Source organism: Pyrus communis, chromosome 8 (genome assembly GCF_963583255.1).
Source record: "Pyrus communis chromosome 8, drPyrComm1.1, whole genome shotgun sequence".
NCBI classification, from domain to species: domain Eukaryota; kingdom Viridiplantae; phylum Streptophyta; class Magnoliopsida; order Rosales; family Rosaceae; genus Pyrus; species Pyrus communis.
Window position 1 is genome coordinate 26,783,390 of NC_084810.1, and position 25,003 is coordinate 26,808,392.

General features: G+C 36.8%; 3 protein-coding genes and 1 pseudogene across 3 annotated transcripts; 2 read left to right on the forward strand and 2 right to left on the reverse strand.

Annotated features, from left to right (window-relative positions):
* Nucleotides 1-88: 88 nt before the first annotated feature.
* Nucleotides 89-4,244, reverse strand: LOC137742346 (formate--tetrahydrofolate ligase-like). The gene is made up of 5 exons (XM_068482195.1): nucleotides 3,968-4,244; nucleotides 3,410-3,559; nucleotides 1,248-2,423; nucleotides 927-1,073; nucleotides 89-598 (listed from the first exon to the last, which is right to left on the reverse strand). The coding sequence occupies exons 1-5, from the start codon at nucleotides 4,130-4,132 to the stop codon at nucleotides 323-325; spliced, it is 1,914 nt and encodes a 637-aa protein (XP_068338296.1). The 5' UTR covers nucleotides 4,133-4,244; the 3' UTR covers nucleotides 89-322.
* A 1,614-nt stretch (nucleotides 4,245-5,858) lies between these two features.
* On the reverse strand, nucleotides 5,859-6,900 carry LOC137741566 (late embryogenesis abundant protein 2-like; annotated as a pseudogene).
* Nucleotides 6,901-13,528: 6,628 nt separating this feature from the next.
* Nucleotides 13,529-17,286, forward strand: LOC137742514 (E3 ubiquitin-protein ligase SINAT2-like). The gene is made up of 4 exons (XM_068482401.1): nucleotides 13,529-13,857; nucleotides 14,988-15,308; nucleotides 15,774-16,160; nucleotides 16,702-17,286. The coding sequence occupies exons 2-4, from the start codon at nucleotides 15,090-15,092 to the stop codon at nucleotides 17,020-17,022; spliced, it is 927 nt and encodes a 308-aa protein (XP_068338502.1). The 5' UTR covers nucleotides 13,529-13,857; nucleotides 14,988-15,089; the 3' UTR covers nucleotides 17,023-17,286.
* An 885-nt stretch (nucleotides 17,287-18,171) lies between these two features.
* Nucleotides 18,172-21,341, forward strand: LOC137742513 (GTP-binding protein BRASSINAZOLE INSENSITIVE PALE GREEN 2, chloroplastic-like). Its single transcript, XM_068482400.1, has 3 exons — nucleotides 18,172-19,426; nucleotides 20,153-20,320; nucleotides 20,440-21,341. Exons 1-3 carry the CDS (start codon nucleotides 18,206-18,208, stop codon nucleotides 20,791-20,793), a joined length of 1,743 nt encoding a protein of 580 aa, XP_068338501.1. The 5' UTR covers nucleotides 18,172-18,205; the 3' UTR covers nucleotides 20,794-21,341.
* The last annotated feature ends 3,662 nt before the right edge of the window (nucleotides 21,342-25,003 follow it).

Below are 25,003 nucleotides of genomic sequence, written 5' to 3' on the forward strand. Positions count from 1 at the left end.
TTGCAATGTTTCTTTTCCGTAGTTTAATATTCCAACGAAAATAAAAGTTTCTCAGTAATATTATCAAGTGTTACGGGGACTAAACTAATGTATCGAAATAACAATGTATGGTTGTATTGAAACAACTTTTGTTATACAATTCGTCCGGGGAAATTTACAATAAGATAATTATTAACCTCAGAGATTTCCTTTATTTGTGAAATCAATAGCTGTAATACAGATAACTTACACAAGAAGCAAAAAGCCAAACAACAGAAGCTTGAGCAACCGTATAGGTAAGTTGCCTCGATGAGCAAATGGAGAGCCAAATGCAGAGCGATCTTCAAGAAAGACCGACGACCCTTCCGGTTGCGGTGTCAAGATCAATGTCGTAGAAGCAAGGGCGAGTTGGAAGACCTGGCATTGTACTCATTGTTCCCACCAAAGGATAGATGAATCCAGCTCCAATGCTAGCTCTTACATCCCTTATTGGTAAGACGAATCCGGTGGGGGCTCCCTTCTCAGAAGCATTGTGTGAGAACGAATACTGGGTTTTCGCCATGCATATGGGCAGACCAGAAAACCCTTGCTTGCTGTACATCTCAATTTGTTTCTCAGCCTACTCACACAAATAAGGAAACTCGTATCAATAAGCATGTCGAGTATACTTCTATGCCGGCTTATAATTTACGACATTTTGGTTTCAGTGGTGTCAAGAGAAGGGGGAAAAAAGAGAAAATATGTTCCTGCAAAGGATGTAGAAGAATCAAGTTGACGTTCTGTTTGCAGCAAACAGTACATTCTTTTTTTTAATGAGGAAAAAAAAGAGGAATAGTTGTATTCATTGGTATGGAAATGCTTGTCTATCTATGAATGAAACGGAGAGCAAGAGAGACTGAAATAAATAGTGTGAACTGAAATTTAAAAATAATATCATGTGCGCTTACTTGCTCTGAGTATTCAACACCGCTCGCTCCATATGACTTGGCTATTGCTTCTATTTTCTCTTTAATACTAAACTCCAGAGGATATAAGAACTTCAATGGTTGTGTAACATTCTCACAGGCTTTTAGAACCGCAATTCCTAGGTCTACCTGCAGATTACAGTAAACTTCATTTATTATGACAACCATTTACCGCAGTTTAAGGCTACACCTGACAAGATGGAACAAATATGAGATTCTAACGGAAGTTTCCAAGAGTACTATCCAGCAGCAGGTAAACAAGAGAAGTGAAAATTAAGTAGTTAATGGGATGAAGAGACCAACCGCTCCTTTTCCACCATGGGCGTGATGAGTACAAATAACGGCATCATATGCCCCAGCAGCCAATGCTGCATTTCTGACTGCATTTAGTTCTGCTTCACTATCGGTCGAGAACTTGTTCACAGCTACAACAACATTCACACCATAGGCTTTTGTGTTTGAAATATGCTTGGCCAAATTCACACAACCCGCCTCAACCAAAGCCACATCCTCAGTTACGTAGGCCTTGTTAAGAGGCTTCCCGGCAACAACATCAGGCCCGCCACCATGCATTTTCAAGGCCCTTATAGTTGCAACTATAACTGCACATTGTGGTGTTAAACCACTATACCTGCATTTTATGTTCATGAACTTCTCAGTACCAATATCAGCACCAAAACCAGCTTCTGTGACCACAAACCCACCTGGTCCTACCAGTTTCAGTGCAATCTTATCAGCCACAATAGAGGAATTCCCGTGCGCAATGTTTGCAAAAGGACCAGCATGAACAAGAACTGGGGTTCCCTCAAGAGTCTGCATTAATGTAGGGTTAATAGCATCCTTCATTAGCACTGTTAATGCACCTCCAACACCAAGATCATCGGCAGTTACAGGGTCACCAGCCCTGCTGTTTCCAATCACCATTTTCCCAAGCCTCTCCCTCATATCCGCTAGAGATGTTGTAAGGGCCAAAACTGCCATTATTTCACTGGCAACTGAAATATCAAATCCTGTTTCTCTTACCATCCCTTTCTCGTCAGGGCCTTGACCAATTGAAATCTTCCTCAAGAACCGGTCATTTATATCCATTACTCTTCTCCATGTGATAGAATCTGGGTCAATATCAAGCCTGGCAAATTGCTTAACTTCTTCCGGTGTAAGCTCCTCAGGCGTGATCTTGGAGATACCCAGTTTCTTTAGACGTCTAAACATGATGTCATTGAAGTTCCGTTTTCCTTCTTTATTTGGTGGACATAACCGGTTCAGTAGAGCCTTATCTGATTGGGTTGCCTCGTGGAAAATCCGAGTATCAATGGCAGCAGCCAGAAGATTGTTTGCAGCTGTTATTGCATGAATATCTCCTGTCATGTGAAGATTAAACTCATCCATTGGTATCACCTGACTGTAACCACCACCTGCTGCACCCCCTTTGATTCCAAAAGTTGGCCCTTGTGATGGTTGACGAAGGCAAGTAACAACCTATAGTCACAAAGGAGAGAATACAGGATCAGGGCCATACAAACTACTACTGAGATATATAGACGTCAACTGTGAAGTAAAATCTATTTAAGTCTTCATAACAATATAAAATTCCATTAACAACAAGTAATACGAAAAATCCGCACAAGTCTACTTCTGCAGGACGTGCTGTGGGTTTAAGTCTTCCATAAAAACTGCAATACTTGCAAGAAAACTTAACAGCAAAGGAGATAAATACAAGACAACCTTGAAATACTTTGCTTTACATTTTGAAAACGAAGTGGAAAATTAACTGATAAAGTTCGAACTTATCCAAAGGTTTAGTTTTTTCCTCGTAAAACAAATTCTTTTCGAATGCAGTAAACAGGACTAAGGGCCAGGACCGCACCAAAACAGCTTGGTAACTTCTTGGTCAGAAGACTCAGCAAAAATACCTATGAGACTGTGTGTTAGAGACCACAAAACTTTAACTTTTACCCACAGAAACAAGGGGAAAACAGAATGAACCAAAATTAAAGTTTAAAAAAATGCATATAAAACATCATAAGCACAAGGGACAATCACAACAAATTTTCAGTTCCCAGAAACTACAATCTTTTTGTAACACATCTTGTTTTTAATGCTTGTCAGTGTATTACTCAGTGACACTTTCCTCACCAGTTAAACACTCCAACCTTAAGATTTCGCCTTAGTTTCTCGACACGACAAGCTAAAGCAACACCAAGTACAATCATAGCAAAAAGCCAGAAATCAACGTAACCTCTGAATTTATTCTTTTTGTCCCCTTGTACCTCCACTCATACTTCAAGACTTCTCCCAACAAAAAGGCTAAAACTCAGTTTATATTTCTTGATTATTCAATTAAATGTTGAAATCAACTTCCCAGAAAAGGAAAAATCAAAAAGGGAAAACCAACATACACCCAAAATTTTCGATACCGAAAGAAGAACCAAACTTTTCAAACTGACAACAATAGAAAAGTTCACCTTCTTATCCTGAAAAGCACCCAAAGCTTGACAGAGTCCAACAGTAGTGGTAGACTTGCCTTCACCAAGAGGGGTAGGAGTAATCCCTCCAACCACCACATAAAATCCATCTCCAGATCCTTTCAGCTCATCAATCACTGATAACAAAACCTACAAAACAAACCCAACAAGCCCAAATTTCAAAATCTTTCCATATCAATGAAGCAAATTAACATATTACGAATACAAAACCGCTCGAGCGCTAACCCGTTAGTAACTAAACGAATCAAACAACCAACACTAGCCTTGTATCTCCAATCAAATAAACCCAAATAATCAAAATTTCAAAACTTTTCCATACCAATAAAGAAGATGAACATATTACACATACAGAAGTGCTCGAGCGCCAACCAGTTAATAAGTAAACGGATCAAATGACAAACCTTGGCCTTGTATCTCCCATAAAATACACCCAAATAATCAAATTTCAAAATTTTTATATATCAATGAAAATAAATGAACATATTATACATGCTCGAGCGCTGACTGGTTAGTAACTAAACGAATCGAACAACCAACCTTGGCTTTGTATTTCCCATAAAGATCGTAGTGGTCGGGACTGAGATTAAGCTCTTTTGCAATCTCAGAGATGTGGAAAGGCTCGACAGAGTTGGCAATGTCGATATCCGCCGGCACTGGCGACGCCACCTGCAGCTTCCTCGCCGTCTTGGATGAAGAACTCATCTTGGGGTCGCGAAAACGTCAAATTCGGATTCTTGTTTGGTGGGCTTGATCTGAGATGAAGAGCAGCGAACCCAGTGGGTGCGCTTTTTAATACCATTCTTATCTGGGATTCCAGGACTCCGGGCCAAGGCCGTCACTGGACCAGATGGAGCCGACAAACAAGCAGGATAATGTTTATCACGTGCGGTATCATGTTAAGATGAAATCTGAGCCGTTGGATTATAATCTCAAAGTTGATTGTCGGGACCCACCTGTTGTCTAAAGTGTAATCATGAACATCTGTTGCCAGACTACATAGTTATTAATCTTTTAAGTTATGAGTACTTTATGCAATTCCTCTCCTGAGCTCTGAGTTCAGAATGAGGATTCTCATGACCACGAAATTCAGATTGTTTAAAATTAAATTAACGGTTTGAAACAATGAGTCCTTTAAAAGTTACAATAATTATAACCGTTGGATTAAATTTGAACGGTCCCTATTTCGTGATCAGGAGGATTCACATCTTGTGCTCAGGAGATGATCCTCTTCCTTTTTTATCATCGCATTTAAACGAAAACAGCGGACATAGTTAAGTGAGATTATGTGAAAAGTAAAAAACGTGTCTTTATTGATTTCTGTGGACAAAAAACATGTGTTTATTGTCTTTTAAGTTATGAGTAGTTTATGCAAACATTTATGTAATCCATTAGATAGAGAAAATATATTATTATCAGCGTATTTAATAAAATCAAACAAAAACAATAGACGTAGCTAAGTAAAGCTATGTGAAAAATAAAATAAAAAAATGTGTGTTTATCAATTTCCGTGTACAATCACATAACTTCAAATAACTTTCTCCTCAAGAAAAGAAGTTCAAAGTATACACCTAAGACGATAGACATCCACAGCATATATATGATTTTTGTCTATGCAGATGATCGACCTCAATTGAAGCATTCAATCCTATCAAGCTCACTAATCACCACAGGCATTATCCATTGGGATGACCGCTTCAACATTCTCATATCCCTTAAGTCGGTTCTTTGTAACTTGTTGGCTTCGCGGTGCAAACTTCGAAAATGCAGCATGTCTTGGGTTCGGCAATAAGCAGCCATCTAAGTTCACAGTCTCCGCCTTGTAACTTGTAAAGATAAGTAGGTCTTGAGTTGACTGGCTTCCAAACCTGAACGTATCAGCCATCATAGTTACTGAACGTTAACAAAAGACGTAATTACGATTGTTATAATAAGCGTCAAACTCACGTAAACTATTGTGAAATAAATTTGAAAAAAGAAAGATGAATCGGGGAACAATATGAATGGGCATGGGACACCTTATAATCAGTTTTAGTCTCTGAGTTTTCGGTGTATTTGGTTACAGGTTGTAATTAGTATAGAACTCTTGTACATTTTTATTCTAGCAAAGGCAGGAAAATTTAGAAATCGGAATAATTCTAACTCCTCATAGCCTCATTTGGTTTCTAAGATTGGAATGAATTGATAACTCATAATCTACGGTATATTTAAGGCAAAATGAATGATTTTTTGTTTCGAGGGACTAGATTGAGTAATCATCTTCACCTTTTAATCAGACATAATTTATCGTTCCTCCATTCAATATACCATCGATACAGTATATTATTCAATTCAATTCTAGTATCGAATTAGGCTTTTGTATTTTTAAACGCATGAATTAAATAAAATTAAGAAAATGCTACAGGTGAAATACAGGAATTATTCAGCAGATTTCATTTTATTTGCGACTGAAAATTGCAATCTGATTCCTACAACGCTGGAAAACCAAATGCAGCGCAACATCCCCATCTCACATAGAGAGGGAAGCACAGGACTTAAAAAACTTGCCCAGTTGACAACAACATAACCAACAAAACTCAAAAACACAAACAACAGCTGCAGAAAGACATTAAAACAACATAAAACAATGTCAAACTAGTCCCTCTCCTTCCTATAGTAAACAAGGTCTTCTTGCTCGTCGTCCTTTGCCATGCCAAACTTATTCTTCACAGCTTCGGCAGTAGTCTGTGCCATGTTCTTCGCTTTCTCTCCTGTCTGCTGAAGGAACCCCTCCGACTTCTCCTTGGAGGCCTCCGCAGTGTCTTTGGCCTTTTGGCCCACCTCTGAGGCCTTCTCCTTGGTCACCTCCTTACTCTGCCATACCTTTGCCTTTGCAACTTCTCCCTTCTCTTGACCTTTGTCTCTAGTTGTTTGAGTTGCAACCTTTGATCTCCCCTTGGCTGCCTGGGCCGTCTCGTGGGTATTGTCCTCACTTCCTGGCCCTTCTGCCCAATTGTAACCATCACCTGGTTCGTCTTTTCCTATATATTAAAGGAACGAACGTATATCAGTATCATTCAAAATGGATCAATATTATGTCAATCCGTTTTGATGATAATAATATGAATCAGATCATCGACGACGTATCAATAATTTTTACAACATAAGTAAAAAGTGAAATGTGACACAATCGACACATTTTAAGGAGACCGACTTTGATATTTCTATTAAGTTTCTGTCACCGCTACAGCGTGTACAAAACTTATAAAATACTCAGGTTGAATGTGCTAATAGCTAGAGTACCAAAATCAATATATATTATTTCAAACGTGGCTAAACTATCATGTCAATGCCATACATTGTGAAAGCGTATTGTGTATAAAGTATATATACCTGAGCTTGGCCCTTGGCTTCACCAGCTCTGTATGTCTGTCTGTGGGACGCCATTTTTGCTTTCAACACCGACTGATATATGTAAATTCTCCGAGTAAAAACTGTAAGATTGCTCTTCTTCTTGTTCAAGTTTGTGATGCTGGGAAAGGAATAGTGCATCCCTATATACTTTTTCAAGTATGCTACGTGATTGGCACGTGTCTTGCATGCAGACCGAAAACAACACGCGTCTTGCTTTATAAGGCAGGCACTGACAGCAGTGTGTAATATCGATGACTCCATAACTTAGCCTACAACTTATTGACACGTGTTGATCCCCTTCAGACACATCTACTGTTTACTTAGAACTTATATGGAAGGTGGCCTGACATTCTTTGTGCAAGAATACATTGTTATGAGCTTTCTTCTGTACAACCACATAAAATTTGGTACATAAGTCGTTTTCAATTTAAATATTGCGTGCACTCAATTTATCATGTGTGACACGTTACAGCAAGATACTGTGTGCAATCAAAACATGTAACAGTACTAGTATTGTATCCTTGTAATTGCATGTATAATAAGAAACACGAGTGATGAACTTGAATAATAACTTCATTGAGTAGGAATGAACACAATATAGATTGGCTCTAAAGCGAATAGAGAGACGGGGGGAGACTGTTGCTTCTTTTTCGTTCTTTTCTTTCTCTAATCTAAAAGCATACTTGGACGTTACAAATCATGATCAAAGTGATCTGCCTGTATTGTCAGGGCCAGATCAGCCTCCGCAATTCAACAAATTTGGGTTCGGGTTTGATGACGTTTTTGGTTTTCTACTTTTAGTTGTTTAATAAAAGTAGCTAAGCCAACCACCAACTGCTCCATTTGCATGAACTTCCAAAACCCTAGACCTCAATCCTAATTATCTTGCTAGAGACATATAATAGTGGCAATGGCGTAGCCATAAATTATTTAGTGCGTGGTTAAGCTAAAATTATTACCATGAAATTAAATTTTTAATCTTTTGTTGTCTACATAAAGTTATATAATAGTAAATCTGAAAGTAACAACTGAAGTAAGGAATTTATACTATGTTTTCTAAGCTTCTAGCCTCCAAACTTTCAAATGAGTAAAATAAGGAGTTAAGTGAATAAAATAAGGAGTTTGTAATCTGGAAGTTTTAACTTAATTATTACTTTTAAATTATAATATTGATTAAAGTGATGAGTTTATTTAACATTTATTAGCTCTTATTTACCTCAAAAGCAGCCTTAAGATTCAAAACTTTCATTCCCTAAGTGGAATATGACAATTAAAAATGATAAAATAGCCAAAAGATTAATAAAAAAAGTTAAGCTTTAAAGAACCAAAACTCTCGCTATGCTATAGCCTAGGAGAGCATTGTAATTGGTTCCGCAATTATTGATAGTGGCTTAGTTAGAAATCAATTCTTTATTAAAAAAAATTAGTGTGACACGCACATGATAGCGTAATGATATTATTTTATATGTTATCATATAAAATAATTATTCATAAAAAAATAATTATATAATTAATATTTTATAAACTTAAAATGTACGTTAACAAATGAATACACATATTATACTATGAGTCAATTAATAACACCGATCGAGTAAACGTGCAAATGTCACACTAAATAATCTATGCGAAGAAGGGAAAGAAAAAAGAAGCAAGGCCCTTCGAAAGTCCTGTGCAGCCAAGTATATACCATGGACTAATTTATTATATACGTGCATATAATTAAGCATATGCGGTCAAGTAACAACCTCACGGCTGATTGGCCTAAAAAAAGTCAAGAATTAGGAGGCGACTTCATGGCCGCTGCTCTTCCTTTTTCTCCTCCTATATATAGCAAATAATTGAGCAAATTGTATTCATTGCAAGCCTTCTCTCAAACTTTTCTGCAACTACTTTACTTAGATAAGAAAATTAAAAGAAAAGAAAATGGTGGTTGAGATCACTTCCTTGGCGTTGGTAAATAACACATTGATGAAGGTGGCCATGTTTGTGGTAGTTCAAGCTTTGGTTTATCTGATCCTTTCCAGTTCATCCAGACTCTTCTCCAAGAACAAATTGAGGCCATTCAACAGCTTTCAGCCCCTTCGTTCTGCTAGCATTAACCGGATTCTGGCTTTCATCTCTGACTTGCCAACCGGCAGTACTGCTGCTGATCAGCCATCACCACGCACATGATAATATTCAGTTCATTCTGTAATGTTACACATATAAGCTGTTGTAATATTCCACATGTAGCTCTGTAGTATATGGTCTTCTTTTGTTGTGTAATATATGAAGTTTCGTTATATGTATGTTACCGTGATCCGGTGGAATTAATTCATAAGTCCAAAAAATCAACCAGGTTTTCAAAAGGGAAATGGAGAGTTAAATTTGTTTTTTCTTGTATCCTACAGTTAATTAGTCTCTAACACACATAAATCTATATGCAAGCAAATATATACATGTATAATTTGAATGATAAGAGACTTTAAAAAAGCTCTGCATATGCAACTTTATCTTACGCTACCACTCTCAAACCTAGATAAAGGAGGAGAGAGTACGTTACGATAACCGGCACTCCGTTCTTTATGTCGAATCCCAATCATATGAATCCTAAGAGACCCTGAAAAGAACAAATTATTGATGAATGCTTAAAAAAAGGGCAAGAGTGAGCAGTGATTTCAAAGCCAACACTTGATTGTGATCTAAATAAACTTGATAGAGTAATTATAGTAGTTATCTTCATTCGATTTTGTTTATCCATCAGTACACAGCTGATTAAAGTTTCCCCATCAGTTCCGGTTACTTTAAAAGTACATCAAAACCCCATCATCTTTTCTTATTAGCCTTCTGGACCACTGTGTAGGTTAAATTAACTCAAAATTTTGTGACATGAACCATATATCATAGACAAAAGATTGAACTACAAGCCCAAATGTCATAAAGTCCCAAAAATAATAAGTTAATTTGGGGGTGTTTTGGGCAATTGGTGGCTCCCTTGCTTAATGCTTTGGTAAATCTCACTTCCGTAGAACAATACCAAAACATTATAACAAACTAATTATTTAAGCTAGGTTCTTTATATAACTATATATTAACATGAATGGGACGTGAGAACAAATTGGTTGCAAACTCGCCACTATTTCCAAGATAATAAATAAGAATATTACTAGAGCGTAATACTTAATGACAATTATTTAGTTAAGATCCTTAACTGGTGAGAATATAACCAAATAAATGTATTAAAAAATCACGATACGTATTTCTATCTGGATAATACTTGAGTACTCACTCGTGAGTACTTACCCTTTGGTTTTGTCCCATGATATTTTGAGACATGTTTTATTGTTTTAAAAAATAATAGACATGTTATTGATTGTTCTTGGACTTTAAAAAACAAAAAATATGTGACATTTTTTTATTGAATCAAATCAAAAAGTGAGAACCTAGGTATTATCCTTTCTATCTTTTTTTCCCTTAAACTACGAAAGTCATCCATATTATATATATATATATATATGATTAAAAGTCATATATAATATGGATTAAAAGTCCATTTGGGCAATTTCTTCCTAGAGTTGCTAAAGATGGAGATGAAATCATGAAATAACCAAAACCGTGAGAAACCACAAAGCAAACCACCATATGCAGAAAGTTCGACCCTATAGAGAAAATTAAGGAAGATTAGAACTTTGTCATTGATGCGGCGAGAAATGTTTTGCCACTGAAATTAGAAAGCCAATTTCAATTATTTTGATTTCATGAACAGATCATTCATTCATATTTAAGAAACATTGACATCCCTTGACTATCAGTAATTAGTGATTGCTACTACGATTAATCCTTCGTCCAAAACAACTAAATTAAAACATGAAGGAACAAACTCAACAAGCACATCGATGGACCTGCATCGGACCGGTGGCGGCCCTTGTTACAACAACGTGGCATGAAATGGTCCAATTTCGATTATATTAAGCTAAAAAAATCTTCTAATGGCACATCTTAAACATTGATTTTTTTAATGGATGTATGTCGTTTTCTTATCCTTCCTAAATTATGATCCACAAAAGGCTACAATATGACATATTGATATCTCTAGCCTTCAACCCTAACTGCCAACTGGTCCTCCACCATTGGCTTAGGACCCCCAATGTGGAGACATAAAATAGTATACATTATATCTTTACATATATAGCGACCATTAGCACAAAGAAACATGCAAGAAAGTTCTTAAAGTTACATTGTTCAATCCCCTTGAATTCTTCGAATGCCGTTGTCGATCATTTGCCGGTGTTGTGACACCAGACATGGAATACAACAACTTTACAGGGATGCGTTTTATGTGGTATCCAAGGATAAATAAAGATTACAATACTTACGAGAGAAATTCTAAGAGGCTTTCTCAAAAGTTTTATAGATTTTCTGTCATTTCATATTTTTAGCATAATGTTTATAATATTGGTAAGAGAATTGACGTTAAACTGTGATATGAAAGAGAGTCAATAAAGAGTCTCACTTTGAGAGAATCTCGTTAACATTTCTCTTACTTACAATGTGGAGAAACTTCTTGGTGATCACTAAATCATAGCATTTTGTTGATGACGAGACATAATTTATTAAAAAATGTAAGAAAAATAGGATGTCATGCATTACTTTACTAAGTTATACTGATGAATGTCACATTTTTACATTAAATTGCTTAAATGGACCAGTGATCTTTTTGTTAATCTAAAAAAACATTTTCATGTGTACTCGCTGCATTTCGTTAGACTATGCTTATATGATGAACTCAACGCATATTTTGTCTATACATGGACACGGTGAATATCTAATGGCTTATTGGTGGAAATATCAATTAACTTTTTATGTAGAGCTGTACTTGTAATAGGTGCTTAGGTACTTACATTAACGTTTCAAAATTGCTCATAAAAATGACTATCAATTATCGAGATTTACATTAACAACTAACAGTCATTCACATATCCAAAAACACTTTGTACGTAACATTTCTCTTAAATCTAATTTGCTCCTAAATCATAGTTGGTTGCCTTAATAAGAGAAATAACAAATATGGAAAACCAGAAACTAACCTTGGATTCGGGCATGTTCATGACCACATGGTCTTTATAGGCATTCAAAATCCTATAAGCTCAAGTTCACATGAATTCCATAACCCATGAAACCACAGAGGATTGTCTCTTTCATAGGAGCCATCACCTGTCCCACGTTCGATCCAATGTCAGTGACCTGGTCACGTTGACTCAGTTTCGTACTTTGTTTGACTTTCTAGAACCAGAACCCAGAGGCATCGACCGTGCAATTGCAGCCAAATCCCGCATCCCATGGACTCACCTCCACCTGACCACCACCCCCAACTCCGTTTATCGGCCAGTTTGCCAGGAGGAAACTATTCAAAACGTTGCGTGCGGGAAGTGTCACCTTCCCAACGCCAAAGGGAGAGAAATTTTTCTATGTCATTTATATATATCTCGATGAATTAAGTATCATGAATACAACTAAATGGATATTAAATAAGTTATTTCAACTTATATTATAACACTTAATGTACCCGATTGTATTTTCTATACATTGAAAATCTCTCCCAAATGAAGGCAAAGCAATGGTTAGGAATACTTAACTTTGAACCACTATTATAGACAATCATAAAAAAAATACACGAGAAGAACTTACAATTATACATCGAAAACATTGTAGGGAGTAGGGTAGGGATGGTATCAAACAATAATATAGTATTATGTATTTTAATTTTCTTTTACAACAACATGTAACTAATTTGGGTATTGCTACATATGAAAATTTAGGAATACACATCTATCAATCAATAAATGAAAAATAAATCATGTATTGTATCACTTATAATCCGTTTAGTGGTTATTTCAATTTTTATAATAATTTGTTAAAAGTTCTTAACAAGGTCTACTAAAGTCAACAAACAGATACATTCTCAATAGCAGCGAGAAACTTTACACAAATGAATCTGATCACAAATTTTATATAAAAATCATCTTTGGAAACAAGGATATATCAATAAATGAAAACTAAATTATGGTTTAGAAACACGATATTCTAACTAAACACAAATATTACTTTTGTTCATAATATCAGTTTCATCATTTATATTCACGACTCAGGTCGTTTTAAGTAAGTAAACATATCATCGCTTTATTGTTTTTTTATTTTTATTTTTTATTTTTAGTTCTAAGATAATAAATTTACAGTAGGGTCTAATTCTATCTGTGAATATTACCAATCAATCAATTAATTTGAATGAAAATACAATAAAATATTATCCGAGTGTGCTTAGGTGTCGGATGCAATGAGAGAGGATAAAATTTTCATTGTGACTGAACACAGGAGGTACATCACGTGTTTTTATATAAGTGAGTGGAAATTTTTATTTTTTAAGTTATTAACTTTTTAAAACATATATCTCATTATTTGTATAATGATACATGATATATCATCCCGTGTACCGGTCACATTGAAAAATCTCTTGTGAGGGAAAGAGTTGCACACATACACACACGCTAGTATGAGCGGTACACAGAATGGTACATCATATATTATTATACAAATGATAGAATAAATGTGTTAAAAAATTAATAATTTATAAAATAAAATTTTTCACAACTTCTATAAAAACACGTAATGTATCATTGTATTCCGGTCACAATCACAAATTTCTCTCACAAGTGCAAGGCGGAAGGAAGGGGAAGGCAAAATCGAAAAATGAAAATCCATTATCTTCTTTTGAGGGAGAGAGATAGGGTTGGACTCTTGAAACTTGAAGGTTGAAAACTTTGTCATGCCCAAATCAAACTAAGACACGCCAAATCCGGGCCAGCTTTCACGGATTCTTCTCCACCTCAACACCTTCTTCTGCTTGTCTTTAAACTCTTGGTGAAAAAAAAAAAATTGCTTCAATTATTGGCAGGTGGTGGTGGATTAAAGTTTGAATATTTAAGCGTTTGAACTCAAAATCTCATCTGGGAATTGGGCAGTTTTCTATTTTCTTCCCATTGGGGTTATTGCAGTTCTTGGTAAGATTTTCTATTTCTTCCCATTAATTTTTTTGTGTGTTTCTTTTTATTTAAATTTGGTAGTTTTTGGTTGAGAAAGTGTAATTTTTGTTGAATTCTTGAATTGGGTTTTGGAGTATGCAATTTGTAGTGTTCTATTTTCATTTCCTGAAAGTGCTTTTGTAAAATTGAGCTGAAGAATGCCATGAAAATTGAAAAGTAAAAGCAGCTTCTGGATTTTGCTTCAGAGTTTTTTTCCACTTTTTGTTGCATCTTACCTGGAAATAATCACTACCAAGTACCAATCTTGTTTTCTTCCGCTTTTCAATAATTTATTATTGCAGGGATCTTCACTGTGCATTGTTGTTTTTAGGGATTCTCAAAAGCACTTGGAAGTTGTTTGATCTGATAATTTTACCTTTTTGATAAATCATTTGAAGCACAAGACTATTATATGCTTTTTTAGGCTTCATGCTGAGAAAACTAGGCAACTACTTTTACTCCCTGTGCAAATTTCTTACTTTCCAAAGGCACGAGGGAATTGCTGTAACGGCAAACTGCTATGGAATCATTGCTTATAACTTCCGTTCGAGAAAGATCTTGTTGACCAATGACCGTGATAAAATTGGAACTGCTCGTATATTCTGTCATTATCTCTTATAGAATCTAAGATAATTGGTGTAGGTTTAGGGGTGGAGTTGTAATGAATCAAGAGGTGTTCTACTAAACAAGGAATTAGATCTCATTGTTTCATTTGTTCGTTTATAAGATGGGATTTTGGTCTTTAAAACCCAATTTTAAAGCCTTTCTGACAATTCACAAATCTGTTCTGAAGTTTTGCAAGTAGGATATCGGATTTTAAAGCCTTTCTAACAATTCACAAATCTGTTCTGAAGTTTTGCAAGTAGGTATCGTATCCCTTTCTCGCCCGTAATCCTACCTCAAACTCTTCCGAATGCACGAGTTTATGTTTTTTCACGTGCCTAAAGTTTAATTCAATGCTATTATATGGCTTTCTTGTAACTGTAGATTGGCATCTTTATTTCATGCCTTTTTCTGACAAATACCTTGCTTTCCATTACATCAACTACATGCATTTCGTTGAAAGAAAAGTTATGCAGAACACTAAACTTCCGATGGGGGAATGACAGGGTAATTTAATTGACACTTGAGGGAAGTGACACAATTCGGGAAAAATACCATGATATTGATCCCAATCTGAGAGTACCAGCATTGACATTTGAAGAAGAAACATGTCTCCTGGAGGTCGCTTCTGTGAGGATGTGGCCGAGTCTCGTATGGCATTTGCAGATACTGATGTTGCAACTTCCGCTGCTGATCTAAGGGCTTCCCCTTTCAGAAAAGCTGCTGCTGGTTTGATTGGAAATCCTGGACTGCCACCAAATAGTAATGTGCATGATCTACTCGAGTGTCCTGTTTGCATGAATTTAATGTGTCCTCCAATTCACCAGGTATGTCTTAATATTTGTTTAAATTTAAATGATCAAGGAGGATTCGATGCTTCTTTTAATAGGAATATGTCTTTTCTTTTGGTTGAAGAATAAGGAAAATCCTGCAACTGATGCTAATAGGGTTTTAAGCATCTGGTTGTTCTTTAAAGTTATACAATTGAAATTTAAAGGTCATTATGCCACCACAACTATATACAACTCGAAAACAGTCACAAAGTTGTAAATCTCAAAAAACTTGAACTCCAAAACTGGATTTTTCTTAAGAACTGCCTACTCATCGAATGTGAAGGATCAATTGAGAAATACCGTCATACGCGATCTAGCATAATGATACACCATCCTATCTTGAACATCATTATATGGTCTTCAGATTCGATTGCATGCACATAGGTTTTAATATACATGTTTTAAGATATTATTTTTGTCGAAGTGAGAACTTATTGAAGCTTATATTGTATATTGTAGTGTCCAAATGGCCATACTCTTTGCTCGAGCTGTAAGGTTAGAGTGCACAACTGTTGCCCCACTTGTCGAAACGAACTTGGAAATATAAGGTGCTTGGCACTGGAGAAAGTAGCAGAGTCTCTGGATCTTCCTTGTAGATACCAAAGTTATGGTTGCCAAGATATATTCCCATACTTCAGCAAGCTAAAGCATGAGAAAATCTGTAACTACCGTCCGTACAGTTGCCCTTATGCTGGAGCTGAATGTTCTGTCACTGGAGATATCCAATTCCTTATGATGCATCTTAAAAATGATCACAAGGTCGACATGCATGACGGGAGTACTTTCAACCATAGATATGTTAAATCCAATCCCCAAGAAGTTGAAAACGCTACCTGGATGTTGACAGTATGTTTCTCTCCCTCTCTCTCTCTCTCTCTCTCTCTACATGTATATCCTACATACACACATACACAAATTGCATTTCTATACACAATCTTGTCGAAGGAATTGCATCTTTTAAGTACCACGTAAAAACTTGATACAGTATTTTCTGCTCTTACCGGTCAAAGTGTCTTTATTGATTTCAGAACGACATATTTCTTTAAAACTTTCAATTGTTTAGTAAATTTGAGTAAAGCCTGTGGGAAATTCACGACTCCAGTGTCTGAATCATCAAAAGACCTACTGACATAGCTAATTTGAAATTCTCCTTCTTTCTTAATCCCCGACGAAAGGACAAATTGCTGTCTTTCGCTATGACTTCTTTGTTTCTGTTATCATATCACGTCTTTAATTTCTGAGTAGAAAAAGTGGTACAAATGTTGCAGTCTCATAAGTATCTTTTTGGAATGAACAATCATAAAACAAAATCGATCTTCACATATTTGATTCCGGTCAACCTCTACCAATGTATTCATACCCATATGTGACTTTGAATGTAGTGCAGATTTTCAACTGTTTTGGCCGTCAGTTTTGCTTGCATTTTGAGGCATTCCACATTGGAACCGCACCGGTTTACATGTCATTCCTAAGGTTCATGGGCGATGATGATGAGGCGAAGCAATTCACTTATAGTCTTGAAGTCAGTGGCAGTGGTAGAAAGCTCTTGTGGCAAGGAATTCCTCGGAGTATCCGAGATAGCCACCGAAATGTCCGTGACAGTCAAGACGGACTAATTATTCAAAGGAACTTAGCACTCTTCTTCTCCGGTGGTAATAGGCAGGAGCTGAAGCTGAAAGTCGCCGGCCGTATATGGAAAGAACACTGAGATATAAAAACTAGAAACTTGTTCAAAGATACTGTAACCTTTAACTGCGAAAAATAAAAAGGTTGGAAGGAATTGAGGGAGCTCTATGTAAAAGGCTGGATATTTTTTTGCTTGATAAAATTTATTGAAAATCTCTCTTGTTGAGTCTTGATGTGCATCTCCTGTGTTCTGCTGTCGGCATGTAAAACGCAATAGACTTGTAGCTCACGTTGTTAAGAGCATCTATCGTTGAACTTTACATTTGGTATTTGATCTCCCTCCCCATATTGCTTTATACACTAGGATAATGTTGTTTTTGACTATCTTGATCTTCCATATGATGACGGTGGATGATTATCAACTGTTGATGTATGTAGGAGACTAATCGATGAATGATGATCAATTAATGTATGTGGAAGACATGGAGATTGTGATTGGCTACCAAAAACCTCAATAACAATTTGCTTTTGAACATAGGAGTGTTGGTATCTGTGATTTTGTTGATCACATTGCTAAAGGAAGGATATAGTATTTGGTCGCCCACCCTATATATGTACTTCCGAACACAAGAACTTCTTCACATCTACCCCCTCCCTCAATTGAAAATAATAGAGATTGTGAGCATCCCACTACTAGTTACCGGCATTAGACGGAATTTGAGTGATATAGATTGCGCTTATTTACTTTTAACTAAAAGATTATGTCATTAAGTAGGAGTGTAAGTGATAAAATGAAAAATGTAGAAGACATTCTCACCTTCGAATTGGATTAAAGTTTGATTCTACTAGTTACCGCTAGTAGACGGAATTTGAGTGATAGAGATTTCTCTGATTTGATCTTTAATCAAAAAATTTGTCATTGAGTGAGGGTCAATCCATCGGGAGGAGATGCCATCCTGATCTCTCCCACCAAGTCCTAGGGATCCGGAGATCCGGACCCTTAAAATTTGATTCAACAGCTACAATTATTATAACTTTTAGAATGACCTACTATTTATAGCCGTTGAATTAAATTTCAAAGATCTGAATTTTCGGATCCTAGGGTTTGGTGAGAGAGATCCGGATGGGCTCCCTCTCCCAATCCATCATTACCAGAGCCCAAACCCTCCGCCCATCCACAAAATACGGTGGTCACCTCCTCCGCTTAAACCCTAAACCGTGCGAACCTCTCTCTCCCCCCTCCAATCTCAAAATAAAAGAAAGACATGCTCCTGATAGCTCGAACGCACTCTCTCTCTAAGCTCAAACCCCTCCTTTCTATCTCTCTCCTCGCCCAATCCTTCCCAGCCCAAACCCCCTATTCAAATTTCCCTTCATTCCCAAAACCCCACCTCCAAAATCCCACAAATTCTCAATCTTTACCATTTTCCACCATTTTCTTCCACCCATTTTCTTCGTCTCAATCCTTGCCCTTTAACCGCGAAGGAAATTACGATGAAACTACCGCCGGAGCTCGCCACGTCTGCCGTGGGTGTGGAGTTCACATGCAGGATTCCGACCCCAAACAGCCCGGATTCTTCCTCAAGCCCTCGAAAAAGGATCCAAGGACGTATCGGTTGGGGACCCTTCTCGAGCACGTTGGTCAAGTGCCCGAATTCAATGATTCTCTCAAAAGGGGTCTCATAATCGAGCCCGAAAACTTGAGTTCTGAGGCCGATTTGGTGGGAGTCAAGGTCGAAAAGCCGGTGGTCTGCGCACGGTGTCATTCTCTGAGGCATTACGGGAAAGTGAAGGATCTGACGGTGGAGAATTTACTACCGGATTTTGATTTTGATCATACGGTTGGGAGGAAGTTAGCTTTGACGTCGGGGACCCGATCAGTAGTGCTAATGGTGGTGGATGCTGCAGACTTCGATGGGTCATTTCCTAAAAAGGTTGCCAAGTTGGTTTCGGATACAATTGAGGAGCATTTCACAGCTTGGAAACAGGGGAAATCAGGGAATGTGCCGAGAGTGGTGCTTGTGGTGACAAAGATTGATCTTTTGCCCAGTTCGTTGTCGCCCACGAGGTTAGAGCATTGGGTTAGGACAAGAGCAAGGGAGGGCGGAGCGAGTAAGATAACGAGTGTGCATTTGGTGAGTTCTGTGAGGGATTGGGGGTTGAAGAATCTTGTTGATGATGTTACTAGCTTGGCAGGACCGAGAGGGAATGTGTGGGCGGTAGGGGCGCAGAATGCTGGGAAGAGTACACTGCTAAATGCGATAGGGAAGCATGTTGGAGGGAAGATTACGCATCTGACAGAAGCGCCAGTTCCCGGAACAACATTGGGAATTGTTAGAGTGGAAGGTGTTCTTCCTGGTCATACCAAGTTGTTTGATACTCCCGGGCTTTTGAATCCTCATCAGATTACGACTAGGTTGACAAGAGAGGAACAGAGTCTTGTCAACATTAGCAAGGAGTTGAGACCGAGGACGTACAGGATCAAGGTAAGCTTACTTGAGCATCAAGTACCTTATAGTGATTTCTTGATTTCGTTACCACCAATTACAAAGGTGAAGTGGTAAAGTACCTGTTGATTTCATGTATAACTGCATATATAGTGTTGAATTTGGAGGAATGTGCAGTTATAGCTTTTGGGTATTCGTATCCGGTTATTTAATGTTCTGAACTTTGAGTAGATCACTTTGTTGACTCACAGTAATGTGTTTCTTCCAATGCGAATAAATTTAGTAACGCATACCATGTTAATAGATAGAATAAAAAATCTCAAATTGTGTTACTATTACTAAGCACCCATTGCTTCAATTGTGTAAGCATGATCTTGCCTTTTAATAGTATATTGCCGCATGTTTAGTTTGTCGTTTGGTTTGTACTTCGTACATGTCAACCATCTCGAGTTCAACAACAATTGGAACTACCTCAACAATTTGATAAATATACCGATTTCTGGGCTGCATGAAAAATCCGGTAACCAATTGTGTTCAGAACCTTATTTATTGAGTTTATATCTCACTAGAAAGTTGATTGCGTGACAGTATTGGACGCTTATTTACCATTGATAAGTACTCTCTTTTGCTACTTTTTGGGTTATGTTCAAATGCATAGTTCATTGTCGATCTTAAAATGTCTGTTGCAAATTTAGGTTCAATGTGATCTCTTAATATTTGTTCCATTTATCATCGCTAATATTTCTTGTCCTTTGGCTGTTACAGGATGGGTATTCAGTTCATATCGCTGGGCTTATGAGGCTGGATATAGAAGAATCATCCGTAGATTCTGTTTATGTTACAGTATGGGCATCTCCTTATCTTCCACTACACATGGGAAAAACCGAAAATGCTTGCACAATGGTAGAGGAACATTTTGGTCGTCAATTGCAGGTATTAACACTAGTTGACGAGTGATAATTCTCCTAAGTCTTGGTTTTCTATCTTATAGTCATTAGTCTTAATGTCTTATTAATTGTTCTGATGCCAAAATTTCCTTCTCCTTGTTTCAGCCACCAATTGGAGAGAATAGAGTTGAGGAGCTTGGGCAGTGGGTAAGAAAGGAATTTCGAATCAGCGGAAACAGTTGGGATTCAAGTTCAGTGGATATTGCTGCTGCGGGTCTTGGTTGGTTTGCTGTTGGACTTAAAGGAGAGGCAGTTTTGAGTGTTTGGACGTATGATGGTATTGACGTTGTTCTTCGCAATGCATTACTTCCTCACAGATCATACATTTTTGAAGAAGCTGGGTTCACCGTCTCTAAAATTGTTTCCAAGGCTGACCGAGCTTCAAATAAGCCACAACACAAAAGTAAGAAGAAGAGGAAACAAAGCGACCAGAAGGAATCTGTTCCGGTTCCCTGCTGATTCACTACTTATTAACTGAAGCAGATTCAAATTATTTTTACGACTGGAAGTGTTAGCGAGTAAAACAGAAAGTTCTTATGAAAAGGGAAAACCGGAGTTTTGACAATTTACGATTGATGATACTACAGGTGATGAGGAATATCCAGTAAGCAACATCAACCCCTTATAGGAATGAAAAATCTAGGCATGTTATTGAGCCACTGACAAAACCATTGATGCTTTCTCCGACCATGGAAGGGGTGGATGTTCCATATTGGGATGATCTTTCTGCAGAATTAATATTTAAGAATGACAGCTCAAAGGCGGGGTTTTGTTACTGGCTTCCGAACTACAGGAAAAGACGGCTTGCAGAGGGCTTTTGTGACTGGAAGTGTACAATCCTGGTGTTGAATTTCTTATTCGTTATTCTTCTTTCTGTAAATTGTAAGTCTGAATAACTGAGTCTGATCAGTTTCGGAGCTGTTCTGATATGAAGTTAATCGTTATTTTGTACTGGTTTTTCATAATTTTGGCAAAAGGGCCAAACTTTAATGCAATTATTTCTGAGTTCACAGTAAACTATAAAACTAGTGACTAAAATATGCAGTTTCGAGTAGGGATAGCAATATTCTTTCCGGTTCGGGTCCAAAAGTGTACACATGTCCAAGTCCCTCTTCTTAAGTTTATATCTTAATTTACTGTAAAATTAATCTGACGACTCATATAAAAAAGACCTCGCAAGTCCTCAAAATAAGGACTATAGGAGAACAACTCTGAGTATATGAATATTATCTTTAACACTTACAACTGAAAGCATAGTAGTTTCCTAACTAGGAGAGTCACAATTACTGTTAACATATAAATAGTGGCATCTGCTTTCGCAAATAATACAGATAATTTGAACCAATTGGTTAAGCATTGAGCTTTTGACATAATGGAGAAGGACCACTGTTATGATCGACTATGACATCATCGTCATCAATTTCTATAGTCTTGCTTTCCTTCTTACTTTTTATTAATTTTATGAGGTTGTGATTTGTGATAGGTGCAATTTTTTCATCTTTAGTTATGAAAAGTTAATGTTGAACAATGACCTTGTGATTAAAAAAATTTGATCCGCCTGTCGCCGAAAAAAGTTGGCCAGTCAAAAAACGTGGTAGGATTCAAAAGTGAGAATCATGTAATCATTTTGAATTATAATAATATTTACAAAACTATTTCGTTTGAATTTTTTATTGGTACCTTGGCTAAAATATAATATCTTCCCTATATTATTTTTAAATTGATATTTAAACTTAAATATCTCAAAGAATATCTCTTCATCTTTATAGGGAATATAAAGAGTTTGATATTAATATGCAACTAGATTAACCCCACACATCTAATGGTTCTAATGCACTCGTTAATCGAGTAATTCCCAAACACAATAGTTTAGAGAAGTGTGTCAACTTTGTATTTTGGTTGAACTAGTAAAATAGATCGTGGATGAACATCTAAAGGGTAGGGTAGGGTTCATACATGAGGGGGTCCGGGAGGTTTAGAAGAAGGAAAGCCTACTTTCACATGTTTAAGAGTCCAAAGCTTTTTAGCCACTTAGTACTACGATCTAGTGATATTCATTTTCATTGATAAGTGAGAGGTTTTAGGTTTGATTCTCGTCAAAGGTGATTTTGAACCACATTATTGTTAGCCCATTGTGAGGTTAATGTCACTCTCTTCTCTTAGTGTAGATAATATCGATTGTTCAAAAAAAAACAAAAAAGAGTCAAAACTTTGCTTTTGTAATAAAGTGATTGCTTTCATAATTTGGCATCAAAGGGCCACGAGGGTACGTAATACAAATACACAAACACAAAAAGTGAACCCTCTATGTTAGATGAAATATGACTCATAGTTTAAATCGAGTATTCAAGCGGGTAGTTTCCTTCACACCTATATTAAATTTAGTATTTACTCTGACTTTGCTCTAAAATCTATTAAGTAATAAGTTCAAAGGGAAACTACCAAATAACTCTTGACTAATACTTAAAGTAGCACCGCCAAATAACTTCTCATCTCGCCTTCTAAAATCTGTTGAATAATTGACGGATCTGTGAACTCGAACATGGTATCCAATGATCCAACCGAGCATAAAAGACTAACAAAGGGGAATTATTACTACTAGCTAGCAAGCTAGGACTCTCTTTGGTTACTAGTATAGCTGTGATATACCACTCTATACATAGTAACCTTTCTAATTAAATTGGGTTGGCCATCTGCCCTCCCTTTAGTTTGACGTCCAAAACCGAAAAGCTGACCAGACCAAATTATTTGTACTTTCCTTCATTCGGGTCTTATTTTACTTTTTGTCAATTCGCTTCATAAAATCAAAAGAATTTTAACGAAAAGCTCTCGATACTGTTCATTTTAACGAAAAATCACATTTTTACACTAAAAAGTCAATTCTGATACTATTCACTTTACCCTTTATTTTGTCGTTATCGTTAAAACTCAAAGTTTTCAAGTCCTTTTCATTAATTTTCCTTAAAATCAAACCAAACAATAATAATCGCAAATTTCATCTTTACTATAAGATTTGAAGATATTTTATCTAATTTTCTATCAATTTAGGTCATTTGATTTGCACGTGATATACAAAAAAACTTCAATTGGGATCAAATTTATTTTATAAATTTATGGAGATTATTACTTAAGAGCATCTCCAAAGAAAGTACCAAAATGTACACATCAACTATAACAGTAAAAAAAGATCACACTAATATTCTCCAACCGAAGTGTCAAATCCTATACGGCGATGACATGGATTGGCAGCAAAAGAGGTTGCTGTCAAATTTGACAGCAGCTTCAAATGTTTTTTTTAATTAATTATTAAATGTATTTTATTGATTTTTAATTAGTTTAATCATTTATTATAATTAATGTTGAGTTGACCGATACAATTATCCTTCATTTTTCTTCTTTTCAATCAAGGAAGGTGAACAGATTACTAATTAAACTTTAAATGTCCTTTATTAAATTTTAATCAGTTTAATAATTTATTTTATAAAATAATAAAATAATAATTTAATTTGACATATCAGTTGGAGAACAAAACTTTAAAAGATGTCAAAGTGCCACATAAGCTGTCAAAATTTAAATTTTATGTTCAAAATTTGACATCTCCTTTGGAGATGATCTAAGAGTGACATCCCACATCGCCCAGGGGAGTGATCCTTAAATGTATATTCTCATCTCTACCTAGCACGAGGCCTTTTGGGAGCTCACTGGCTTCGGGTTCCATGGGAACTCCGAAGTTAAGCGAGAAGGGGGCTAGAGCAATCCCATGATGGGTGACCCACTGCGAAGTTGCTCGTGAGTTCCCAAAAACAAAACCGTGAGGGAATGGTAAGCCCAAAGCGGACAATATCGTGCTACGGTGGTGGAGCGGGCCCGGGAAGTGATCCGCCCCGGGCCGGGATGTGACAAAGAGCGCTCCTATGCCCACTTTCTTTTCTTTATCTCCCACTCCACTTATTTTGCCACCAACCATTAAAAGTAAAAATAATTAATTACTCTCTCTCCACCCACCATTACTTTAGTCTAAAGAAGGCTTTTCAATTGCATTGTACAAATGAATAGTCTTTGGAGCCGAATTTCACTTTATTTACGAGGCTACCACTGACTTTCTCTGTTGCTGATCTTCATGCCGCATGTTGATGATCGTGGAAAGGCAGGGGTGCGATGGTCATTTTAGTCTGTAGGGTTTCGAACGGGTTGGGTGGGTTAGCGACTTTCATTTCCTTTCTTTGTGAGCTGCAAGAGCGAGGGGGTTTGGTGATGGGTTTGCCGTCAAGGTTGGCTTGTGGAGATCACGACTAGGGGTGTAACTTGAGTTGGGCTAACTCGAACTCGCTCATGTTTAACCCGACTTTAAACCTGAACAAACGGATTTTTTTTAGTTATAACCCGTCCGAACCCAACCCAATTATTGATTGGGTTGGGTTGGATTGGGTTGATCATTTGCCCAACCCAACCTGATTAACCAAACCCGATTAGGTTGAGCTATGCAACATACTTCTCAATGACCTTTGCACCTTTGCACCTTCGCACCTTCATGAGAACCTACTAATATGATATACAATTTGACTTGAAAGGAATCACATTAAGTTTATTCTGCTTGTCATATCACATCCTGTAGAACAACTTCCTTTATTAAATTAATATTGCAACTATTCGACCTCTCTTTGAGATC

What these genes read in the sequence shown, in the direction of transcription:
- LOC137742513 (XM_068482400.1), top strand. Translation starts at nt 18,206, where the DNA reads ATGCTCCTGATAGCTCGAACGCACTCTCTCTCTAAGCTCAAACCCCTC. An exon ending in CGAGGACGTACAGGATCAAG is followed by an intron (nt 19,427 to 20,152) that starts GTAAGCTTACTT and finishes TGGCTGTTACAG; the next exon opens with GATGGGTATTCAGTTCATAT. An exon ending in ATTTTGGTCGTCAATTGCAG is followed by an intron (nt 20,321 to 20,439) that starts GTATTAACACTA and finishes TCCTTGTTTCAG; the next exon opens with CCACCAATTGGAGAGAATAG.
- LOC137742346 (XM_068482195.1), bottom strand. Translation starts at nt 4,132, where the DNA reads ATGAGTTCTTCATCCAAGACGGCGAGGAAGCTGCAGGTGGCGTCGCCA. An exon ending in ATGGGAAATACAAAGCCAAG is followed by an intron (nt 3,560 to 3,967) that starts GTTGGTTGTTCG and finishes TTTGTTTTGTAG; the next exon opens with GTTTTGTTATCAGTGATTGA. An exon ending in CCCATGGTGGAAAAGGAGCG is followed by an intron (nt 1,074 to 1,247) that starts GTTGGTCTCTTC and finishes TGTAATCTGCAG; the next exon opens with GTAGACCTAGGAATTGCGGT.
- LOC137742514 (XM_068482401.1), top strand. Translation starts at nt 15,090, where the DNA reads ATGTCTCCTGGAGGTCGCTTCTGTGAGGATGTGGCCGAGTCTCGTATG. An exon ending in TGTGTCCTCCAATTCACCAG is followed by an intron (nt 15,309 to 15,773) that starts GTATGTCTTAAT and finishes TGTATATTGTAG; the next exon opens with TGTCCAAATGGCCATACTCT. An exon ending in ACGCTACCTGGATGTTGACA is followed by an intron (nt 16,161 to 16,701) that starts GTATGTTTCTCT and finishes AATGTAGTGCAG; the next exon opens with ATTTTCAACTGTTTTGGCCG.